This window comes from Xenia sp. Carnegie-2017, unplaced genomic scaffold, assembly GCF_021976095.1.
Source record: "Xenia sp. Carnegie-2017 unplaced genomic scaffold, XeniaSp_v1 HiC_scaffold_25, whole genome shotgun sequence".
NCBI lineage: Eukaryota > Metazoa > Cnidaria > Anthozoa > Malacalcyonacea > Xeniidae > Xenia > Xenia sp. Carnegie-2017.
This window is the reverse complement of record NW_025813488.1, coordinates 1495200-1519007: the sequence shown is the minus strand read 5'-3', so window position 1 is coordinate 1519007 and position 23808 is coordinate 1495200. Positions and strand designations below refer to the sequence as shown.

The window sequence follows — 23808 nt, the reverse complement described above, 5'->3', positions numbered from 1 at the left end:
TCAGTTTTGGAAATCACAAAAGCCACTTGAAGACGCATAAAGGGCTAAGCCTCCGTACGTATTTGAACAGTTAAGGAATTTTTGTTAATGCTAAGTATGAAGACATATCTGCAATAGTCCAACATGAAGATTGAATCTATATAATGCTGACGTCATTTCTCCCCATAGAAAGCGTTTAGTCAAATAGTCAGTGAATGTCAGTAACGCATTCTGTACATTGGAACTAATTATTTAAGCATTTCTGTACATGTTGTATGACAGTTAGTGTCAGTAACGCATTCTGTACATTGGAACTAATTATTTAAGCATTTCTGTACATGTTGTATGACAGTGAATGTCAGTAACGCATTCTGTACATTGGAACTAATTATTTAAGCATTTCTTTACATGTTGTATGACAGTGAATGTCAGTAACGCATTCTGTACATTGGAACTAATTATTTAAGCATTTCTGTAAATGTTGTATGTCAGTGAGTGTCAGTAACGCATTCTGTACATTGGAACTAATTATTTAAGCATTTCTGTACATGTTGTATGACAGTGAATGTCAGTAACGCATTCTGTACATTGGAACTAATTATTTAAGCATTTCTTTACATGTTGTATGACAGTGAGTGTCAGTAACGTATTCTGTACATGCAAGTATACTGAAAAACTGAACTTCGACATAAAATTAATGACGAAATACTACAAAATAATTCACAATTATATATTTTTTTATTGAAGAGGTTTACATTTTTATAATCCTCGTTTAACGCCAGAAAATGACTCATATTTTACAGAAAGAGTGACCACCAATAGTCAATTAATAGTAATGTTTCCCATACTTTTTCTCCGTTAACTTATTTTTATTCTTTGCATAATACGTTTGTGATGTAGACGAATTGAAAGACCTACAGATAAAGAAATATAAATATAAATTCAGGTATGAATAGAATTAAATAATTATGATTTTGCCTTGAGAGTTCAAAACCATTGGAGTTATGAAAAGATTTTATAAAACAAAAACAATAAAACGCGTGCTGTGATTGGTCTAGAGCCGTGTTTGCATTAGCTTGTGCAGAACACATCTGGGCTTAACCAATCAAATCAATCAAAACGAATCAAATAGAATTTGCAAAGTGATCATGAATACTTTTTAGAGGAAAAATTGAAATGTTTGTCTTTTCACATTACTGTTATTTTATAAAGAAATAAAAGATATTTTTCGTATTTGCACTGGCTTTTGCAAGCCTCGGAGACGTTTGTGAGAGCTCTCGAGCAGGTGCAACCCTCGACCTTCGGTATCGGGCTTGCACTGATCTGCTCTCGAATTCTCCCAAGGGCTCCTCAGTTTGCATAAGCCTGTGCAAACACAGTAAACATCTTTTATTTCTTAATTGAATAAAAAGTTGACCAAATGTTGTTTATTTGATCCACGCTGGATCACACAAAAAATGAAAAAACACATCTTACATTGTCTTCTTGCTGTCGCCCGGCTGAAATGTAAAAGCTGGTGTTGCTTCGGATGGTTTTTGATAATCCCCTTTGACCATTTTTTCACTCGACATTTTTGTTTTCCTGCATTTAAAGCAATCAAAAATTGTCCCAAATCACATCACGTGATGTAAGACGTAAACATGTACAAGAACGAATAGTAAGATGTTGACTTACCGTACAAAATAAAGGCAACAAAGTATCCAAGCAACAAAGAATATAGCAGCTGACACGGCAGAAATGATAAAAGTGGTCTCTCCATTCAAGGATTCTATTAAAAAATGACCATCGTAATCCATCAATGATCCACTGACAACAATCAGTGTCAAATGCTTCACCTTTTAAACAGTATCTTCCATTGCTCATGTGCTCAAAGCCATCTTTACAGCGACATTTGTACGTGCCAATAAAGTTTGTGCAACGTGCATTTTCGTGACATTTATGAGTACTCGTTTCGCATTCGTCGATATCTGGAGAAAGTAAAACGATTTTTATTCAATTCATTGCGAGCACGCTACGCCATAGCAGCCATGTTGGATGATTTTCACAGTGCAAGCGAATGGAAAATTTCCACTTTTCATTCATATGGGACGGGGGGGAGGATTTCCACCATGGATGAGTGCCTTATCAGAAAATAACGAAATCTAATATCATCTTTATTGACGAGCTATCGTTTGAATGAATTATCTGATCTCCCCGAAACCCTCTAGACCCCTCTCTGTCTCTTGCTCTGATTGGTGCTAGACTCATTTGGATGAAAGATAAAAAAACACAGTTAAGTCAAAAGATGTCGTGAACGATATTATGGATACTTTAAAGGTAAAGACTAGATACGTGGAATTCACAGCCGATGGATACTTTGAAAACACAAGATGTAAACAAAGACTACATAGGATAGCTCGAAATATGCATAAGGGAATTGATGGGTATAATTGTTTCGGATTCAAGTGAGGACTTAAGCTTTTTGATATTGATACTGCCTTGAAAAGCGTATTTGACCTATTGAATCATCCCAAAAGCATAGACCGTCGTGAAAAGAAATATTAAGCTGTTAAACTGTTTATCTGTTGAGTTTCAACAACTATTTTCAGAACTGCTTGGACCCAGACCCTTAAGTCCCTTTTTCACAGGGAAAATGACTGAATTTGTTGTTGCGAAAAAAACTCTGTTTTGTAATATAGACCGGGCTGGCACTACACATACATCGAAAGAAGGAGAGACAATATTAACACATGACAATACCCGGGAACTTGGAAGGTAAAGACGATATTTACATATGAGAATACCCGAGAACCTGGGAGGTGTAGAGGATATTTACAAATGTGAATACACGGGAACCTGGGAGGAAAAGAGGATATTTACATATTAAAATACAACGGGATTTTCACATCAACAGTTACACCTAAAGTCAAAGACAAAACTATAAAAATAAAGACAAAAAGTTGAACAAAAAAGATACCTTCACAAGCATTGTCTTTCATTTTGTAACCCTTAGGACATCTACACGTATAAGAACCAAATGTATTGATGCATTTCGATCTATATGGACATTCATGGATACGCACTGAACATTCGTTGATATCTAGGTATATATTAATAATAATATATTATAGTGAGAGCAAGCGATACCATGCAAGTTGGTATGACATTGATACCTGTGCACACTGCTCCATTTCCGTAAAATCCTTTATTACATGTGCATTGATAAGATCCAAAAGTGTTGTTGCACATTGCATTGATAGAACATGGACGTAGTTCTTCACATTCATCCATATCTACAAAATCATACATACATATTGTTTATGGTCATAAATGAACATCGAGATAAATTATGGATAGACAAAAGTTATACCATTGCAGTTTATTCCATCACCCGTGAAACCTGGATCACATCCGTGGCAATTGTATGATCCAGGTAGATTCGTACAGTTGGCATTGGGTGAGCATTTTGAACTGTCGGAACATTCATTTATGTCTTGAATACAAGTAAAGACTTTAAATGCTTTAACAAAACAAGGTAGGAGGGCGGAGTGAAAGATTAATTAGTTAATTGCAATGTAAAAACTGATTGGTTAAAATAGCGATAAAAATTCGTTACCTCAGACGCATTTAACCACTTTAACCAATATTTTTATGGTTACTTTAACCAATCATATGGTTATTGTAACCAATCAGTCTTTACAGTGGTTGATTTTAATTTTCTCTTCGACGGAACAGCAGTAGAAAAACGCTACATAGAGGAGAAAACATGGGTGGTGGTTTAAGGGAGTCTTGTTCTCCCCCATCATTTAAATAAATAAATGAGTTCATCAATTGTTTTCTTGGATAAAAAAACACAAGGAGTGCGTCATTTAGATATGGAGGTAAGAATATTACAGGATTGTTATTGGTCGGCCACAGAACATAGCGACATCTGGACAAAATTGAACTGCTTATTTTCGAATTAAAACCAATTTACTTGCCATGCAATTTCATTTCCAAGATGCCCGTTTCAAAAGAAATTATTTTTTACGTCGTTTTATGCAAAGTACGTTGAAACTAGACATATCAAAACCCGACTTTGACCGACAAAAATGACGTTCACCGGTCTTCTTAAAGTGCTTATGAAACTAAACTTTCCACGTAGTTTTTCATTGTCATGCAAAGACCATATAAAACGATTTAATGACGATTTCAGTAGAATTAGGTTAGTTTCCTTCTTTCTGGAGGTATATCAACTTGGGATATCAACTTTTTTGTCCACAGTGTGTCGTAAAATAACTAACTTTTGCATCTAGACACATCTGCACATGGGTTTAGCTGTTGTACGTGCGAAGAAAATGTACGTGTGTTTACTGCTGAAAATGAAGGATATTTGAAATGAACGAAGTTACGTATCTCCTGAAAAAATTTAACTGACACAATTCAAAGTTTTCAGCCATTTGAAATGTTCAATGAAGTACAATAAAATAAACTGATGAAATTCCGTTACAAAAGTGTTTGCGAAACAGAATTCGGGCGCTAATTTAAGCCATGACGGCACCGAATCTTGATCAGTGATCTTGATGGACAAATTATATCATGGCCGCCATGTTGGATGATTTCGACAAACGATTTTCCTATTTACAACACAGTTTAGAAATATACAGTATGGACACTTCACTGTGCAACTAGCTGCTGTATATTTAATTAGTTTACGGGCTGCCGTTTGCCATATCGTCAATCCTATTGGTCACCAAATGCAATTTACTGGCTGCCAATATGGTAATCACATGTGTAATAAGATATGCGTGGCACGAAAAATTCAATGGAGTGGCCCTACTATATGTTCTCTATACTGTGTTTAAAATGCAAAAGTCCTCCAACATGGCGAATGCTGGGGACCCCAACATTGTTTTTCACTCCCAGGGAAGTGGTTGCACTAAACCTATTGCACAACAAAATAAAAGTGGCTCTACTGTTTATTATTTATGCATTAATATTGAAAATAAAGTTACCAACCCTGACATAATCTTCCATGATTATTATAATCCACGTATCCTGGTCTGCAGTGACATTTATAACCCTCCCCGTCGGGTAAATTCTCGCATTTTGCATTTCGGTCACAATAATGTCGCCCAGTTTTGCATTCATCAAGATCTATGAATAAATTTGTCTTAAGTTTGTTGACGAAAGGAAGACAAGGAATGACAACAAAGAAGATCATTACCTACACATTTGTACGATTTGGAGTTCGTTGAAATGCACGTCTCAAATTCCAAGTCACAGAGAGGAGGTGTTACTTTGCATTTATCAGTGTTCTCTGTGTATCAACAGAAACATCAGCATTATATACATCAGCCATATAATGCCTGGTTTACACGAGTATAAAAATAAGCATGAACGAAAAGACTTTAGTTTCTTTTGCTCTAGATGTTTACAACGACAAAGACATCGAAATCTCCTTCGTTCTTCTTTTGTTCTTAACTCTTTTTCTAACGCTTGCACTTATGTTAATGCTTATGTCACATACTTTGTTGATTGTTTTTGTTCAATCTATTGTCTTCTCTTGTTCTTGAGCCTATTTCCCTCATGTAAACGAAAAACATACATCATTCGAATTCCTTATAACTGATACAAACCAATACATTTTCCGTTTTCTTTCTTGTATCCTGGTGAACAAACGCACTTGAATCCGTTTTTTTTATTGAAACATTCTTCGCTACGCGAGAAACAAGTATGGCGATACTCCGCACATTCGTCTATATCTGAAAATTTGTAAAGTAAGAGAATATGAGTTTTTCTTTTAGAACAAATTAATCATAAACATTAATAGTGTATTAATATAGTCTTTAAGATACCATTTTTACCAACACACAACTTGTGACAATAAGTATAGACAAAATTAAACACAAAATGTAATTTTTTTTCTAAAGGAGGAAGAAGTCAAAACCCCCCCGCAATTTTTCGTAGTTAAAAAAAATATCATAAATATTGAATGCTTGGAAATTATTACGTTTGGGTAGCCCAACATGTTTTCTGGAAAACTTCCTTTTTTTTTTTTTCAAAGACGTAGCTAGATTCGATAATTGGGGGGGGGGAGCGAGGAAAAGTACTCATATACGCATGTTACAATACGGAAAAAAACAGTTGATTTCGAAGAGCATGAATGTTTCACTATGACTCCCTGCCATCATCCAGCAGGCTACGGCACTGGCCATTTCTCAACTACATTGAGTATCAAAACTTTATCAAAGTATGCTATTGTGTTTTTGACATTGTGTTTAATGCTTTGATTTCTACCTGGTAAAAAGCGGAGCTCTTTAGCTTTACGTTTATGAATTTCATGCATTTCATAACAATCGGAAATGATCGAATCTCCTCGAATAAAAATTGTCAGTCGAAAAATAAGATTTTTTTCGACTGTTCGTAATTGAGCGCAATCATTGAGGTTTCACTGCCAAAAACAAAACCAAACACGAATGAAATACAACACACGGTTGTTCCCTCAGTGTTGTAAAATACGCTTGAGAATTTTTAATTATTGTACTCAATTCTCAACTTTGGAAAAATACAAATTGGACTCGCAATTTTTGTTTAAGTAGTACTTCATCATTACTGATTTTTATGAAATAAAAACATATAATTGGAAAGATAAAGAGCTCTATCATCTGAATACTTATATTCAAGCGCAATACACCACTTCACACTCACGATTGCTTATTAAAGTTCGATTCACTTTTTACACACACCAGAACTGCTCATTAAAGTTCGATTCACTTTTTACACACTCCAGAACTGCTCATTAAAGTTCGATTCACTTTTTACACACTCCAGAACTGCTTATTAAAGTTCGATTCACTTTTTACACACTCCAGAACTGCTTATTAAAGTCCGATTCAGTTTTTACACACTCCAGAACTGCTTATTAAAGTTCGATTCACTTTTTATACACTTTAGAACTGCCTATTAAAATTCGATTCACGTTTTACACACTTCAGGACTGCTTATTAAAGTGCGATTCACTTTTTACACACTCCAGAACTGCTTATTAAAGTTCGATTCACTTTTTACACACTCCAGAGCTGCATATTGTTTTGAAAAATAAGAGACTTTAAACCTGGTTTACAAGAGTAAAATAAGCATAAGCACAAGCGAAGACATAAGATTAAAGAAAAACAATCATCCAAGCTTGTGTCAAAACCATTGACATAAGTGCAAGGCTGCAAAAGCACAAGAATAAAAAGTTAAGCATGTGCTGAAAGAAGAAACAAAAAATATTTTGAATACTAATCACGAATACAATGTCTTTGTAAACGTCTAGAGAAAAAGAAACAAGACTTGTAGTTCGTGCGTATTATGCTCAAATGAAAGAAGCAATATAGAATAATCCTTATCTGACCACAGATATGAATAGTGTCTGGAGAAAGGAACAATCATAAAAAAGTAATGTGATTAAGTTTCCTACTAGTTTGCTTATTTCTCAAGTAAAAGGGACAGTAAAACCAAAATTTTGCTCATTTAAATGATAAATTCATTCAAGAGAACTCTTAAAATAACAAGCAGTGAACTTTCTACAACACTTTATTCGTGTCCCTTTTTCTTAACATGATAATGAAATTTTGTAATGTCTGATTGACACAATTACTGAGAGACGACACTTTGCAAAATGAACTTGAAATATCAGATATCGTTGATGGTATGTTGCTTCAACTAAACTGAGTTCCTGTCGTTGTAAAATGCTCATGATGTAAAAAAGCCCGCCATAAGTATTTCATTCAAAAAATTTGTTTTGCAAAAATTTATTATACATTTATAAATTTTCCTTGACTTGTTATGCAATGTGAGGTCACTGGTTGAGTAAATCATGCATGCAAGTATTAGCTACAAAAACTTCAATATCCCAAGAATGAAAAAACATATCAAATAAATTGTTTCGGACATTTTGAGTATTTTCTTCTAAGAAAATGTTATTTATGAAGCAAAAATTCTCGTGTTACTGCCCCTTTAACTGGTAAACGTCATGTGTTTATTACTTACCAACGCAATAAGTCTGCTTTGTCCATGAATAAAGCCGTTTGCATGTCCATCCTTTTGGACAAGTACTGGGATTTTTCAGGTCACAAGTTTTGAGTGAAACTGACTTTTTGATAGAAAAACACCAAACACCTAGAACAAGTACAAAAAATGCAAAATTCATTTTTCCCTTTCTTTCACCATTAGCGCATCTCCACGAAAGACCAAACTTTCCTTGCGCAAGCCAATTAATGTTGACCATAATTGATGACGATTGCAGTATTAATTACGTTTCATTATCAGCTGAAATGGCAACCAGCTAAAATGAAGATGTTAGAATGGAAACGTAATTTTTACAAGTAAAGATTTATGCCTCTCAAATGCCAAAAGTTCTTTAGGTTTTGGAAATCGCAAAAGCCACTTGAAGACGCATAAAAATTTTGTAATTGTTGAACGTGGTGATTGTGTCTGCAAAATGCTGTCGTTTTGCCAGTATATTATATAATATATTCTGTGCATATTGAATGTCAGTGATTCACGTTTTCTGTACATGTACATATAAGAACAAACTGAAAAGTCCACGGAACCACTAGTGACGTTAACAACAAAATACTTCGATGAAATAATCCATCATCTTACATTTTTGTAATGGAAGGCGTTTTTATGTTCTTAAAAGAACTTTTTAGTGCTGTGCATAATGTTTGGAATAATCTTCGTTAACGTCACAAAATAATCATATTTTACATAAGATAAAGCGATCGCCAATCATGAATTCGTTCATCGTCGAGACTGCCATCCTTCTTCATTTACTACACATAAAGAAATGAAGATATAAATTGGTGGACCTAACGTTCATCAAACTGAACTTCAACACCTTATCTCAAACATACTTAGATAGAACAGAATTAACTAATTATAATTTCCTTTTAAAACCAAGATTTTAAAACCGATAAAGATACAAAGATATTTTCAATTTGAATATGACCTGATTTAATTTATTTTGACAAACGCTGGATCACACAAAAGGATAACAAAAACCAAATCTTACTTTGTCTTCCTGTTCTTGCCCGGACGAAACGTAAAGACTCATTTTGCTTACGGAGATTTATTCATTAGTGGCGTTTGATCATCACTTTTGATCGTCTTTTTACTCGAAGTTCTTGTGATTCTGCATTTAAAGCAATCAAAAATTGTCACGAATCACATCACGTGACGTGTGACGTATACATGTACAAAGGACGAATAGTAAGATGTTGACTCACCGTACAAAACAAAGCAAGGAAAGTATACAAGCGAAAAATAATATAGCAGAAATGATGAAAGTGATCTCTCCATGCGAGAAATCTATTAAAAAATGACCATCGTAATCCATTAATGATCCACTGACAACAATCAATTTCAAATGTTTCACCTTTTAAGCAAAGTCTGCCATTGCTCATATGTTTGAAGCTTTCTTCACAGCGACATTTGTATGAGCCAATAACGTTTTTGCAACGTGCATTTCTGTGACATTTATGAGTGTTTTCATCGCATTCGTCGATATCTGGAGAGAGTAAAACAATTTTCATTCAATTCATGGTGTGAGAATTGTGTTTTAACACAATTTGGACGATTTTAACAATGCAAGCGTCACACAACTATCACTGAATGAAATTCTAGACCCCCCTGAAGGAAAAATCCACTTTCCTTCAGGGGGGTCTAGAATTTCATTCAGTGATAGTAATGAGGATATTTACCATGAGAAGGTAGAGAATGTATATCTTCTGGATGAAAAACAAATATGTGACTTTTTACATTATTTTATAATTGAAGAAGAAACAACACAAAGAAAAAATGGGTTATTTTTGAGACAAAAAGGAAAAAAGGTTAAACAAAAAAGATACCTTCACAAACGTCGTCTACCATATTGTAACCCTCAGGACATTTACACATATAGGAACCAGGTGTATTAATGCATTTTGATGTATATGGACATTCATGGATGCGCATTGAGCATTCGTTGATATCTAGGTATAACAACAACAATGTGTTATAGTAAGAACAAGCAATGCCAAGTTGGTATGACAGTAGTACCTGTGCACACTGTTCCATTTCCGTAAAATCTTTTATTACAAGTGCATTGATAAGATCCAAAAGTGTTTTTGCACATTGCATTGATAGAACATGGACTTAGTTTCTTACATTCGTCAACATCTACAAGATCATACATACACATTGCATGTTTATGGTAATAAATTAACATCGAGGTACATTATGAATACACACCAGCATAACCTTATACCTTTGCAGTTTATTCCATCGCCCGTGAAACCTGGATCACATCCGTGGCAGTTGTATGATCCAGGAAGATTCGTACAGTTGGCATTGGGTGAGCATTTCGAACTGTCAGAACATTCATTAATGTCTTGAATACAAGAAAAGACTTTTATTGGTTTGAAAAAATAACACATTGGCCTGGAGGTAGGAGGGTGAAGAGAAAGTTTAATGGTGTAAGGTTCTCTCGGAGAAATTAATCAATTGGTTAATTACTTATTCTCTATGACAAAAAACAACTTGGAATGCGCAACTCGTGAATAGACATAGAATAGAAAAAGTTTTTGGCCATCTTACACGTTTAATGCAATACAAACAGAAAGCTGATCAACTTCTGCTTCATGATAAATTTAAGCACGTACATTTCGTCCTTTTATTTGAGCCATGGCACTGAATCGCACAACAAAATTAAAGTGGTCCTTTCGCTTATTCCTCATACTGTAACATTAAGAACAAAGATACTTACCCTGACATACTCTGCCACTGTTAAATTGCTTAAAACCAGGTTTGCAGTGACATTCATAACCACGTTTGGGTAAATTCTTGCATTTTGCATTTGGATCACAATCATGTCTCCCAGTTTTGCATTCATCAAGATCTATGAATAAATTTGTCTTAAGTTTGTTGAGGAAAGGAAGATAGAGAATGACAATAAAGATGATCATTACCTACACGTTTATATGATTTGGAGTTTTTTGAAATGCATCTTTCAAATTTCATATTACAGACAGGAGGCCTAACTTTGCATTTATCAAACTTGGCTGTGTATTAACAGAAAATAAACATTATGAATGTGACGAATATAATGCCTGCTTAAAAAGAGTGAAAATAAGCATTAACGACAATCTTTTTGTTTCTTTTGCTTTAGAGGTTTACAAAAAAAAGACATTTGAATCTTCTATTGTTCTTCTCTCATAAAGCCTGGTTTCCACTATTGGTTTATCACGATAAAAGCGATAGCGATAACTTTTATTCGCAATGGTTGCGCGATCAGACGTGTTGTTTACATTATGTCGGATGTCGATTATTTTGTGAAATGGCGTCTGTAAAAAACACGATCTGGTAGTAATTGCAGTAGCTTATGTTTTATGGAGGCGACGGAGACGCCGTAGAAAAGCATCGTAGGAAAGAAAACAACGTTTTTGGATTCGCCATCTTAAATTCCTAAATTCTATCTTGTCATCGGTCCTTGTCACGAAGAAGTCCCATGAGATGCGCATGCGCATTTACTGATCAGTTCAAGCAGTTTGCTGAAAAGTTACAACGGGTAAGTTAATGGAGTAAAAATCCTTTTAAATGCAATACATCCATTTAAATAGAGTGTATAAATGGAAATAAAAGCAAAACGGAAAAGTAAGTATCACAAATTGTAAGATTATTTTTTATCTAGGACCGAAATTGGGTTGATATTTCACAAAATTTTATCGGATTTCAGCAGACATAAAATATGAACATGTGGCGAACGAAGCGGGCATTCAGCTCGAAGAGACATCTGAACCGCCAAATAGACAGCCAAGAGACGGAGCTAAAGAGGCTACGCCAGACATCCATAAGTCTATAGCCAACATTGAAGTTACGATGGGCAAAATGGCCCAATTATTTGAACATATACTCGCTAAAAAGCCTTCACAAGGTAAAAGCCCAACAGGCAGTCGGAAACGACAATCAACTGAGCACAACAATGACTCTGACAGCGAGCTAGAGTTAGAAACATCTTCTGGGAGGAGAAGAGGCAAACGACAACGTCGCAAGAAGTCTCCTGATACTATAAACATTTTTTCTGGCGATAGCGAGGACGAGTTAGCAAAACTTGTGGGCACTGCTGGCAAAAATACCGACGGTGAGATAACAAAAACGCGTGGAAATGAACCCAACGCGTAAGAGCATGACTTCTTAGACGACTCGCTAAAGGTTTGTCAGACGAGGAAAGCACAGGCCCTAATATTACAAAAAAGTTGGCCGATATAGTGCTAAAACGATGGGGCAAACGATGAACCCCGAAAAATTAAAGCTAATCCTAGAGAAATACACACGTCCGAAAAACTGCCCAGGAATGTGGTGCAAGAAGATTAACCAAGAGATATTGAAACTGTTAAATTCAAAGAAAAAGAAGGCAGATCTACAAATGTTCAACATACAAAAAACAGTACTCAAAGCCACGTTGGCAATTTTACAATTAACACACTCGTTGGTTGTTACAGGCTGTAGCAGAGAAAACTCTCAGGTATTTTCCAACTTAGTTGATGCCATAGCGTTGATGGCCCATGTACACAGTAAGATATCATTGGCGCGAAAAGAGCAGATCAAACCTGCAATTAAACAGGAATATGCAGCAATATGTGCACTCGAGGACCAAGCAGACAGCAAATTATTGTTTGGAAATGATTAGGCTGAAAATTTAAAAGAGGCAAAAGAGGCGAGTCATTCAGCTCTTCTATGAGAAGTGGAAATCACAGAACGTACTTTACTGCCAAAAAACCAATGCCTTCTTACAAACAGGGACATTCTTCTAGCAACAAAAATTTTTTATGGCAAAGCCAGCAGACGAACCCGCAAAGAAGGAAGAAACCTCAATGGAAAGGGAGACAACAGACAAAATATTAGAGACTTTAAATCAAATCAAAAAATCGGTAAATAAGATTGAGGAATTTGTACTTGAAATTCAAAATTACCTACAGAGTTTATGCAAAAATTTCAGTGCAGGGAGAGTTGCACAGCACTTCTCCGCATGGACTGAAATATCTAATGACAAGGAAATCTTGTCACACATAACAGGAGTTATAATCGAATGCGCTGAGGAACCAGCACAACATAAGCTATACCCTCCAAAAACTTTCCCCACGGGAATGCTCCTTGCTTGATGAGGAGATACTAAAGTTAATTAAAAAGGGTGTAATACACAAAGTACATTATGAAGCTGGACAAATCCTCTCTAGTATATTGTTAGGACCTAAATTAGATTGGTCACACCGACTAATTCAGAATTTGAAAGCTTTTAATGAGTCAGTGGTCTATCATCATTTTAAGATGGACTCTATGGGTCACCAAGCTAGTTACAAAAAATTGCTTTATGGCATCATTGGACTTAAAAGATGCGTATTACTCTATACCGATAAAGGCATCGAATTAATAATTTTTTACGATTTTCATGGCGTGAAGAAATTTATCAATTTACACGCTTGCCAAATGGGCTTTCATGTGCATCTAGGATATTCACTAAGGTTTTGAAACCAGTTTTAGCAAATTTGCACTCAAGTGGACACATTTCGTTAGCACACATTGATGACTGCTATCTTCATGGTCAAACATTTGAGAAATGTGTCCTTAACATTATTGATACGTTTTGAATCTAGGATTTATCATACATCCAACCAAATCCTGTCTAATTCCATCACAGGAAATCATTACCCTGAGGTTTCTTATTAACAAGTCAAGGGAGGAACCCCATTTGGTACAAGTCATTCGGACATATGTAATACTATGGCACAAAACATTTGGGAGTTGTGTATAAATAAAAACATCTGGATTAGCCTTGCTCACATACCAGGGAAACAAAATACTGTCGCTGATTTCGAATCAAGGCGACAAAAGAGGGAATCTGAATGGATGCTAATTAAAGCAGTGCTCTCGAAGTCCCTAGCAAAGCTAGAATATGCTCCGGAGATAGATTTATTTGCCAGTAGGGTAAACAAGCAATTCCCCAAATATGTGGCATGCTGCCCAGACCCTAACGCTTGAGCAATTGACGCATTTTCCTTATCACGGGGAGACATACGACTCTACGCTTTTCCAGCATTTAGTGTCATAGTTGCTATGTTGTGAAAGATTCAAAGAGAAGGAGCTCTGGGAATATGTGTTCAACTGGACTGGTCAACACAGTTCTGGTATGCAAAAGCCCTCCAAATGATGATAAAGGAACCAATTTATATCAAAGCCAGCAAAGAACTCCAACCCCTACCAAGCAGTCTACAAGACATTCATCCCATTTGGGAGAAAATTCAGCTCATATTTTGCCTCTTACCTGGGAGAACTTAGATAGGTATGATCTATCTGAAGATGCTAAAGACGTCATTATGCCATCGTGGAGACAAGCACTTCAAAACAATACAAAACATGTTTAGATAAATGGGAGAGTTATTGTAGAGAAAAGAAATTGGATGTATTCAATCATGGATTGCAGAATGCAATCGAGTTTTTAGTTACGCTGTACAAAAAGGGGAATGCATACAGTGCAATTAACACGGCACGATCAGCGTTGTCAAGTATTCTTACGTTAGAAAATGGTATAAAGTTTGGAGAACATCCCTCGTTACACGATACATGAAAGGAATATTTGAGGTAAGGCCTGCGTTACTAAAATATTCAGAAATAAGGGATGTTAATGTGGTGTTAAATTACCTAAAAACTTACAACCAAGTTGACAAAATAACAATTAAGGAACTCACACTAAAATTGACGATGTTGTTGTTTGACGACTGGACAAAGAGGAGAAACAATTCACAAGATGAATGTTCATGAGATACAAGAATTATCAGACAGATACAGAATAACGATTAGTGAAAAGCTCAAGACAACCAAACCTGGCAAACACTTGGAACCAATTGATTTGTTTGAATTCCCCGAAGACGAAAGCATATGTGTTGTGAAGACCTTGAAAGTATATCTACAGAGAAGATTGCAGCACAACAGTCTGCAAAGTATATCTACAGAGAAGATTGCAGCACAAAAAGATTGAGTCTTTACACTCACAACAACTCCTTAGTTATACCCTTTAAATCCGTTTCTAAAGAGACAATTGCTCGTTGGGTTAAAATGGCTCAAATCTGCAGGGATTAATACTTCAGAATACACAGCACATAGCAGTTGGGCAGCATCCACATCAAACTGTAAAGCCAAAGGCCTTTTTCAAAAAGTGATAATGTCAGTAGCAGGTTGGTCAAGAGCAGGAACATTTGCAACATTCTATTCAAAACCAACTGAAAATAAACACCTGAATTTTGGCAGTAATGTGTTAAAATAGAAACATTTGTTTTGTCAGTTGACTTAAAATTGTTTATGTTATTAAATGACGTTTATGACACCAATATGGTCAATGTGGCATTCTATGTGGTTCGTAGCACAGGACTTTGAAATCTCAAGGGACTTCTTCGTGACAGGGACTGATGACAAGATAGAATTATAAAATTTAACGAGACTTACCGAGAAGTCGAAGTTTGATTGGAATTCTATCTTGGTCATCAGTCCGGAACGAAGGAATCACATGTCCAATATACCCTCCCGTCCCATATCTTAGTAAATTTTTTTTCCAGCACTACTCACGTTGAAAACGGATTAGCAAATGCGCATGCGCATCTCATGTGACTCCTTCGTTCCGGACTGATGACCAAGATAGAATTTCAATCTAACTTCGACTGCCAGGTAAGTCTCGTTTAATTTTATAATTTTCATTCAAGATGACGTCATTTTGGCAATTAACGCGAATAAATATCAACAATTTTTGATATTTTGTCGCGATTGTTAGTCGCCATTTATTGCGATTATTACCACGTTCTCATATGGGATTATCGTGATTAAAGTTAATCGTTGTCGCGTTTGTCGTGTTAAACCAATAGTGGAAACCAGGCTTAAATGTTTAACTCTATTCTTTACGCTTGTATTTATTTTAATGTATGTCACAAGCTTCAATGATTGTCTTTGTTTAATCTTTAGTCTGCGCTTGTCCTTATGCTTATTTCAATTGTGCAAATCAGGCTTAACTATTATTATCACTTAGGATTGAATATTCCTTAACAGATACAAACCAACACATTTTCCGTTTTCTCTCTTTAGACCCGGTAAACAAACGCACTTAAATCCATATTCTAAATTGAAACATTCTTCGCCAGCAGGATGTGAACAGTTATGAGTTTGACGTGTACATTCGTCGATATCTGAAAATTTGTAAAGAGACATGGAGTTTTATTAATAGCACAGTAGTCATATTGCTGTTGAAAGTTAGTACATGGTGTAAAAAAAGAAAACTGCTTTTAGACATTGACATAATGGAAAAACATCATGCAGTTGTATTAGCTAGTAATAGAGACATCAAAATTTCACAATAAGACAATTTCTTAAAGTTTTCTCTCTATTTGATATCAATCTATTGTGAAATTTTATTGCCTGATCACAATGACATTGGTACATTTATGCAATTGTCTTGCTTTGATAGTTCAGTGAAACTTCCAGAAGCAGAAAAGCTTTTGTGCTTGTGATTAAAGTAATTTATGGATGTAGTCGACAATCTCTTGTACACCCGTGCGATTAGCATATTGTGATAGAGGCATTGAAATTATCACAATACGTTAGTTTCCAATCATATTCTTTTTCTGATACACCATGTAGAACTGCAATCCCGTTTTGGAAAATGGGAGGCCTTAGGTACAGTATAGGGAATATGCAGTAAATCCACTTCGCTGTGCAACTGTCTGATGTATCTTCCATTACATTACTGGCTGCGGTAAGCCATTTCATCATTTCCATTGGTCAAAAAAAGCAATTGACTGGCTGCCACTAAGGTAATCACATGCGTAATAAGATCTGAAAATTCACAAAATAATTCAATAGAGTGGCTTTACTGTATATTCACTATACTGTGGCCTTAAAGTGACTCCTGCTTGAAAACATAAATGAATATTGACTGGAGAAAGGGGGTAGTCATAACAATGGAATGTGATAAAGTTTTACACTGAATGACAAAATAGGAGACCTTTGGGAGAATTTTGAGCTGATCAGTGTAAGTCTGAGACAGAACGTCAAAGGTTTGCACCTGCTCGAGAGTTCTCCCAAACGTCTGAAAGATAGGTTTCAATACAACAGTGCAACACCCAAAAAACATCTTTTACTTCTTATATAAAACAATAATGCGAAACAGACAAATCTATAAAAAAGTTTTAATTTTTTTTTCTAAAATGAAATCATCATTGATTTGCAAATACTCTTTTGATTGAGCACAGGTCGGTTAGCACAGGCTAATGAAACCACAGCTAAGAACTTATTATCATGTAAAAAGTGCCGTGTATTGTCATATGTATATTCTCATTCAGTTGTACCCGACTGACTACTTTTGAAAAGAAATCAGTCGAGCACAACTGACTAGATGATATACCCCCACACACACTCCATCAACGTTCTAGCTACGACCCTGCATGTAAAGAGTTAAGACTGGCGAAAAAAGTAAATCTTATATAGAGTACGAATAATTGTCCCCAGGATTTTACTGTCTTCAACTCACCAACGCAATAACCACGAGTTGCCGAACGTCGAAGCTTTGTGCAAGTCCATCCTCTTGGACAAGCACTGAGGCTAATGGGGTCACAAGTTTTAAAAGAAGCAGAGCTTTTGATAGAAAAACACCAAACTCCTAGAGCAAGTACAAAAAATACAAAATTCATTTTGCTCTTGGTTATACCATTAGCGCATCTCAATATTAAATACCATACTTCACTTGCGCACAGCAATTAATTTTGCTCATAATTGATGACGACGACTGTAAATTAATTACGTTTAATTAGCTGCTAAAATGTCAATCAGCAAAAAGTAAGGATGTTAAAAGGGGTTTACGCATATTCATAGGGTAGAGTAAGTGTATAACTACGCTATGACTAAAACATTTGTGCCTCCAGAAATATTTGTTATCGTCAAACATGGAGATTGCATTTGTAAACATTTCTGCATACGTTGTATGCAGTGACGTATACTACACGTGATGCATGTTAGAACACAGCCAAAGCCACTCGGCCGATCGGCGTCCAGTATTTTGATGTTCTATACCTCATAGTGAATAAAATTAACAAGTGTTGTGGAATTCAAAGCTTAAAGAAAATGCACAGGTGAAGTGAAAACAATGGAATACGATAGCTCATTAGTATACTCTAAATCTCAATAGTAATCTCTATATGGAGAATGATTTGGATATTATTTAGTTATTGTACATTTCCTTATTAGTATTCTCTAAATAGAAAATATTAATTAAGTTAAATTAACACCCTCGTGGCTTTGGCCACGTTCTAAGAGGGTTCACCATAATGAGTTTCCATCTCATGCTCGAAAATCTAAATCCAATAAAACGCACGTGATCATGCTCCAATGATTTAGAACCCAATCCTCTAGATGTCTAATTACCGTGACAAGGTGAGGCAAGGACTCCAACTTGAAAGGTGGCAAAAAGCAAAACTCAAAATAAAAAATAAGCTAAAACACGGTTTAAACAGTCAATCCTGTCAAACAATTTAAAAATTAAACCTAGACTATCAACTTTGCAACTGTATATCAACTCAGGGAAAGCAGATATTAGTCGTAAATATCGTCAGTTTTCTCACTTTTCAAAATGGCAGCTTGCCTCACTCGAAACTATAGAGTTTGGCGGGTCAGTTATGTTCTGTCCATATTGTAGGTCAGTGAAGAATTCTGTTCATACGGTAGATATACGAACAAAATGAAGAAAAAGTGTACGGAATTTAGATGTGATTAACTCATAATCATATATATTTTTGCTATTGAGGACGTATTTATTTTTCTAGAAAGAATTGATAGTGCTGCACAATAATTGAAATAGTACTCATATTTTACTAAAAATAAAGTGATCACCAATAATCAATTCATTTATCGTGGAGTCTGCTATCTTTCTTCATTCAATTATTTCTATTCTGGGCGATATGATTGATACGAACATTAGCTACTCCAACATCAAAGAACTACAGATAAAGAAATCGAGAGATGAATTGAGATGTACGTAGATCTTAAGTTGAAGAAAAACAATCACCAACTGAATGAACGGTTTACCACAAACCAAACTACTTGACACGAAAAAGTGATGTAGTGACGGATCTAGCATTTATGAAAAATAAAGTTTAACAATTAATTTCGAGTATACTTAGATCGAAAGAAATTCAACAATCATGATTTCCGTCTTTAGAGTTCAAAACCAAGAATAAGGTATTTCGAATTAAAGGTTGAACTGCTGTTGTATATTTTGACAAACGCTTGATCCCATAATTCAGAGCTGAAAAAAACATGACTTACTTTGTGTTCCTGCTGTCGTTTGAATGAAACATAAAGACTGGTGTTGCTCGATGAGATTTATCAATAAGTGGTTCTCGGTCATCACTTTTTTTTACCCTTTTTTTACTCGAAGTTTTTGTTTTCCTGCATTCAAAGCAATCAGAAATTGTAACAAATCACATCACATGACGTGTGACGAAATTGTTCAAAGAATGAATACTAAGATGTTGACTCACCGTACTAAACAAAAGCAACAAAGTATCCAAATAACGAATAATATAAAAGCTGACACAACAGAAATGATAAAAGTGATCTCTCTATTGGAGGAATCTATTCAAAGTAGTCAGTGCAATCCATCAATGATCCATTGACAACAATCAAAGTGAAATGTTTTACCTTTTAAACAGAATCTGCCATTGCTCAAATGTTTGAAGCCATCTTCACAGCGACATTTGTATGAGCCAATAAAATTTGTGCAACGAGCATTTTTGTGACATTTATTAATGCTCGTTTCGCATTCGTCGATATCTGGAGAAAATACATAAAGCAATTGTTATTCAATTCATTGTGCGCACATTACGTCATAGCCGCCATGTTGGATGATTTTCACAAGGCTAGCGTCACTCAACATGGTAAAAATCCACTTTTCTTTCACGGGTGTTCAGGATTTTATTTAGGGATGGGTGCTTCATCTGACAATATGGAAATAAAATATTATTTTATTGACAAGCAATTAATACTAACAAATTTACTGATCTCCCAAATGGTGTGCGTCCCCATGGATCTATGTGGGCTACAGACGTCATACACTTACGGCAAGTATGCTTTACAGGCGATAGTATTATTTATCATTACGATATAAACTTTAAGTAAATGTATATGTACGTATGAGAACACACAGGAGCCTGGGAGGTAAAGAGGATATTTACATATGAGAATACACGGGAACCTGCGAGGTAAAGAGGATATTTACACATGGGAATGCACGGGAACCTGCGATGTAAAGTAGATATTTACATATGAGAATACACAGGAACCTTCGAGGGAAAGTTTACACATGATAATACACGGGAACCTGCGAGGAAAAGAGGTTCTTTACGCAAAACTAGTAACACTTTAAGACAATATCTATGAAAATAAAGAGACTTCTTGGGCATTTTACATAAAATAATAAATAAATATCTGGGTTTCTCGGTATAGAGAACTATAAGCAGGAGACACACGTAAAATTGAAGGTAGAGAATGTATATCTTCTGGATGAAAAACAAATATGTGACTTTTTGCATTATTTTATAATTGAAGAAGAAACAACACAAAGAAAAAATGGGTTATTTTTGAGACAAAAAGGAAAAAAGGTTAAACGAAAAAGATACCTTCACAAGCGTCGTCTACCATATTGTAACCCTCAGGACATTTACACATATAGGAACCAGGTGTATTGATGCATTTTGATGTATATGGACATTCGTCGGTGCGCATTGAGCATTCGTTGATATCTAGGTATAACAACAACGTGTTATAGTAAGAACAAGCAATACCAAGTTGGTATGACAGTAATACCTGTGCACACTGCGCCATTTCCATAAAATCCTTTATTGCAAGTGCATTGATAAGATCCAAAAGTGTTGTTGCACATTGCATTGATAGAACATGGACGTAGTTCTTCACATTCATCGATATCTAAAAGATCATACATACATATTGTTTATGGTCATAAATGAGCATCAAGGTAAATTATGATAGACAAAAGTTATACCATTGCAGTTTATTCCATCACCCGTGAAACCTGGACCACATCTTGAACATTCGTATGATCCGGGAAGATTCGTACAGTTGGCATAGGGCGAGCATTTCGAACTGTTAGAACATTCATTTATGTCTTGAATACAAGAAAAGGCTTTTATTGTTTTAACAAAACAACACATTGGCCTGGAGTTAGGACGGTGGAGAGAAAGTTTAATGGTGTAAGATTCTCTCAAAGAAATTAATTCATGAAAACTGATAAGAATTCTGTTTCATGACAACTTTAAGCAAGCACATTTCGGCCTTTTATTTAAGCCATGGCACCGAAATACACAAAAAAGTGAAAATGGTCTTATATTGTACCATTAAAAATAAAGTTGCCTACCCTGACATACTCTGCCATTGTTATATTGCTTGAAACCAGGTTTGCAATGACATTCATAACCACGTTTGGGTAAATTCTTACATTTTGCATTGGGATCACAATCATGTCTCCCAGTTTTGCATTCATCAAGATCTATGAATAAATTTGTCTTAAGTTTGTTGAGGAAAGGAAGATAGAGAATGACAATAAAGAAGATCATTACCTACACATTTGTACGATTTGGACTTCGTTGAGATGCACCTCTCAAATTTCAAATTACAGACAGGAGGCTTAACTTTGCATTTATCAGTCTTGGCTGTGTATTAACAGAAACATCAACATTATGAACTTTGCGAGCGATAAACGCGAGTAAAAATAAGAATGAGCGACAAGAGTTTCGTTTTTTTTGCTCTAGAGGTTTATAAAGACAATACTTCGGGATTTTATTGAAATCTTCTTATGTTCATTTTTGTTCTAAACTGTTTTTCTTAATGTCACACTTATGTCAATCCTTTACGCTTTCTCGCATGTTTCGTTGATCGTTTTGGCATAATCTTTTGTCTTCGCTTGTGCTTATTTTAATCGTGCAAACCACGTTTAAAGCCTGGTGTTTACCAAGCATAGGACAAGCGCAGCAAATTCCTTTGAGTTGTTCCATCAAACTTTTGTAAAATATGTTTGGTTTTGTTTTCGAGCTTGTGCTTATGACGTTAGAGAAAATTAGGCTTAATTGTCAATATCACTTGGACTTAAAATTCCTTGTCCGATACAAACCAACACATTTTCCGTTTTCTCTCTTCAATCCTGGCAAACAAACGCACTTGTATCCTCCCTTTATATTGAAACATTCTTCACCAGCAGAATACGAACATTTGTGACTATGATCTTTTATACATTCGTCAATGTCTGAAAACTCGTAAAGAAAGACAACATTGAGTTTTATTCTAACACATTTATCACATAAATCTTAATAGTACAATGACCATATTACTGTTGAACGTTTGTACACGCTATGAATAAAAAAGCCCGCTTTTTGAAAAAAACGTAATGGAATAATTTCAATGTCTATACCGCTGTGCTACGCCCACGGGTACATAAAGCATTTTCAGCTATATGCATATACTGCTTATCTTTGTTTCAAGCACTTTTGAAAAGCTTTTCTGCTCCTGGAGCAAAGTTCTATTCAAGCGATCTTAGTCGTTTCAGTCATTTGAGGTCATCCCAGTCGCCTCTGAAATATTCTCATATAGTCGCACGGGTCTGCTGTGAAATTTTGGCACGACTGAAACGACTCGGACGACTATATGAGAACCAGGCTTTACGTACAGTATAGGGAATATACAGTAGATCCACTTCACTTTGCCACTGGCTGTTGTATATTTAAAATGAGATTACTGGCTGTGGTAAACCATTTTATGATTTCCATTGGTCAAAAAAGAAATTGAGTGGCTGCCACTATAATAATCACACACGTAATAAGATCTGAAAATTCACAAAAAATTCAATGGAGTGGCTTTACTGTATATTCAATATACTGTATATTCACTTTACTGTATATTCACTATGTTACTGTGGCCTTAAAGTGACTCCTGCTTGAAAACATATATGAATATTGACTGGAGAAAGGGGATAGTCATAACAATGGAATATGATAAAGTTTTACATTGGATTACTTATTTTTGAGTAAACAGTGTTGATATGGCGAAAAAATTAAATCTTATATAGAGTACGAATAATTGTCGCCAGGATTTTACTGTTTTCACAACTACTCACCAACGCAGTAACCTCGACCAGCCCAATGTCGAAGTTTTTCGCAACTCAATCCTTTTGGACAAGGACTACGATTCCTCAGGTCACAAAGATTCATTAACATTGAATTTGCGCTGACGACAAAAAAACACCTAACACCTAGAACAAGTAAAAAAAATACAAAATTCATTTCTGCCCCAGTTTCATCATTACCGCATCTCAATTAATTAAAGAGCAAACTTTACTTGCGCGCACCAATTAATTTTGCTCATAATTCATGACGATTGTATTTTTAATTACGTTTCATTGGTGAATGAAATGACGGCCGGCGAGAGTAAGGATGTTTAAACTGACATCCAGCAGTATATGTAGTTGCAAAGCAAACGTAATAACAGCTTCAACTCGTGTAACTAACTTTAGTCTCAACTCGCGTAAATATAGTCTATCTCGTGTAACTATAGTCTCAACTCGTGCAACTATAGTCTCAATTCGTGTAACTATAGTCTCAACTCGTGCAACTATAGTCCCAATTCATGTAACTATAGTCTCAACTTGTGTAACTATGGTCTCAACTCCTGCAACTATAGTCTCAATTTCGTGTAACTACAGCCTCAACTAGTTTAACAATAGTCTTAACTTCATACGTATCG

The 23808-nt window shown here is 35.4% G+C and overlaps 2 protein-coding genes across 2 annotated transcripts; both read right to left on the bottom strand.

The window, feature by feature from the left end:
* Positions 1–695: 695 nt before the first annotated feature.
* On the bottom strand, positions 696–10928 carry LOC124453415 (fibulin-2-like). The gene is made up of 14 exons (XM_047004236.1): positions 10730–10928; positions 10232–10354; positions 10024–10143; positions 9834–9956; positions 9362–9493; positions 7975–8184; positions 5577–5702; positions 3329–3451; positions 3132–3251; positions 2936–3058; positions 1815–1946; positions 1654–1747; positions 1456–1560; positions 696–893 (listed from the first exon to the last, which is right to left on the bottom strand). Exons 1-14 carry the CDS (start codon positions 10926–10928, stop codon positions 806–808), a joined length of 1818 nt encoding a protein of 605 aa, XP_046860192.1. The 3' UTR covers positions 696–805.
* A 7860-nt stretch (positions 10929–18788) lies between these two features.
* LOC124453414 (fibrillin-1-like) lies at positions 18789–23276 on the bottom strand. The gene is made up of 10 exons (XM_047004235.1): positions 23183–23276; positions 22184–22375; positions 21431–21562; positions 21059–21181; positions 20863–20982; positions 20676–20798; positions 19699–19830; positions 19539–19632; positions 19324–19446; positions 18789–19128 (listed from the first exon to the last, which is right to left on the bottom strand). The coding sequence occupies exons 1-10, from the start codon at positions 23274–23276 to the stop codon at positions 19095–19097; spliced, it is 1167 nt and encodes a 388-aa protein (XP_046860191.1). The 3' UTR covers positions 18789–19094.
* Between the last annotated feature and the right edge of the window lie 532 nt (positions 23277–23808).

Bases quoted from the DNA above. Each gene is read 5' to 3' on its own strand.
- LOC124453415 (XM_047004236.1), bottom strand. From the start codon at position 10,928: ATGATCATCTTTATTGTCATTCTCTATCTTCCTTTCCTCAACAAACTT. The intron at 3,252-3,328 runs GTATAACTTTTG...ATGATTTTGTAG, and splicing joins TGATGGAATAAACTGCAATG to ATATGGATGAATGTGAAGAA. The intron at 1,561-1,653 runs GTAAGTCAACAT...CTTTAAATGCAG, and splicing joins TGTTGCCTTTATTTTGTACG to GAAAACAAAAATGTCGAGTG.
- LOC124453414 (XM_047004235.1), bottom strand. From the start codon at position 23,276: ATGAATCTTTGTGACCTGAGGAATCGTAGTCCTTGTCCAAAAGGATTG. The intron at 22,376-23,182 runs GTGAGTAGTTGT...TGTACTATTAAG, and splicing joins TGGTCGAGGTTACTGCGTTG to ATTTATGTGATAAATGTGTT. The intron at 21,182-21,430 runs GTAGGCAACTTT...CTTGTATTCAAG, and splicing joins CAATGGCAGAGTATGTCAGG to ACATAAATGAATGTTCTAAC.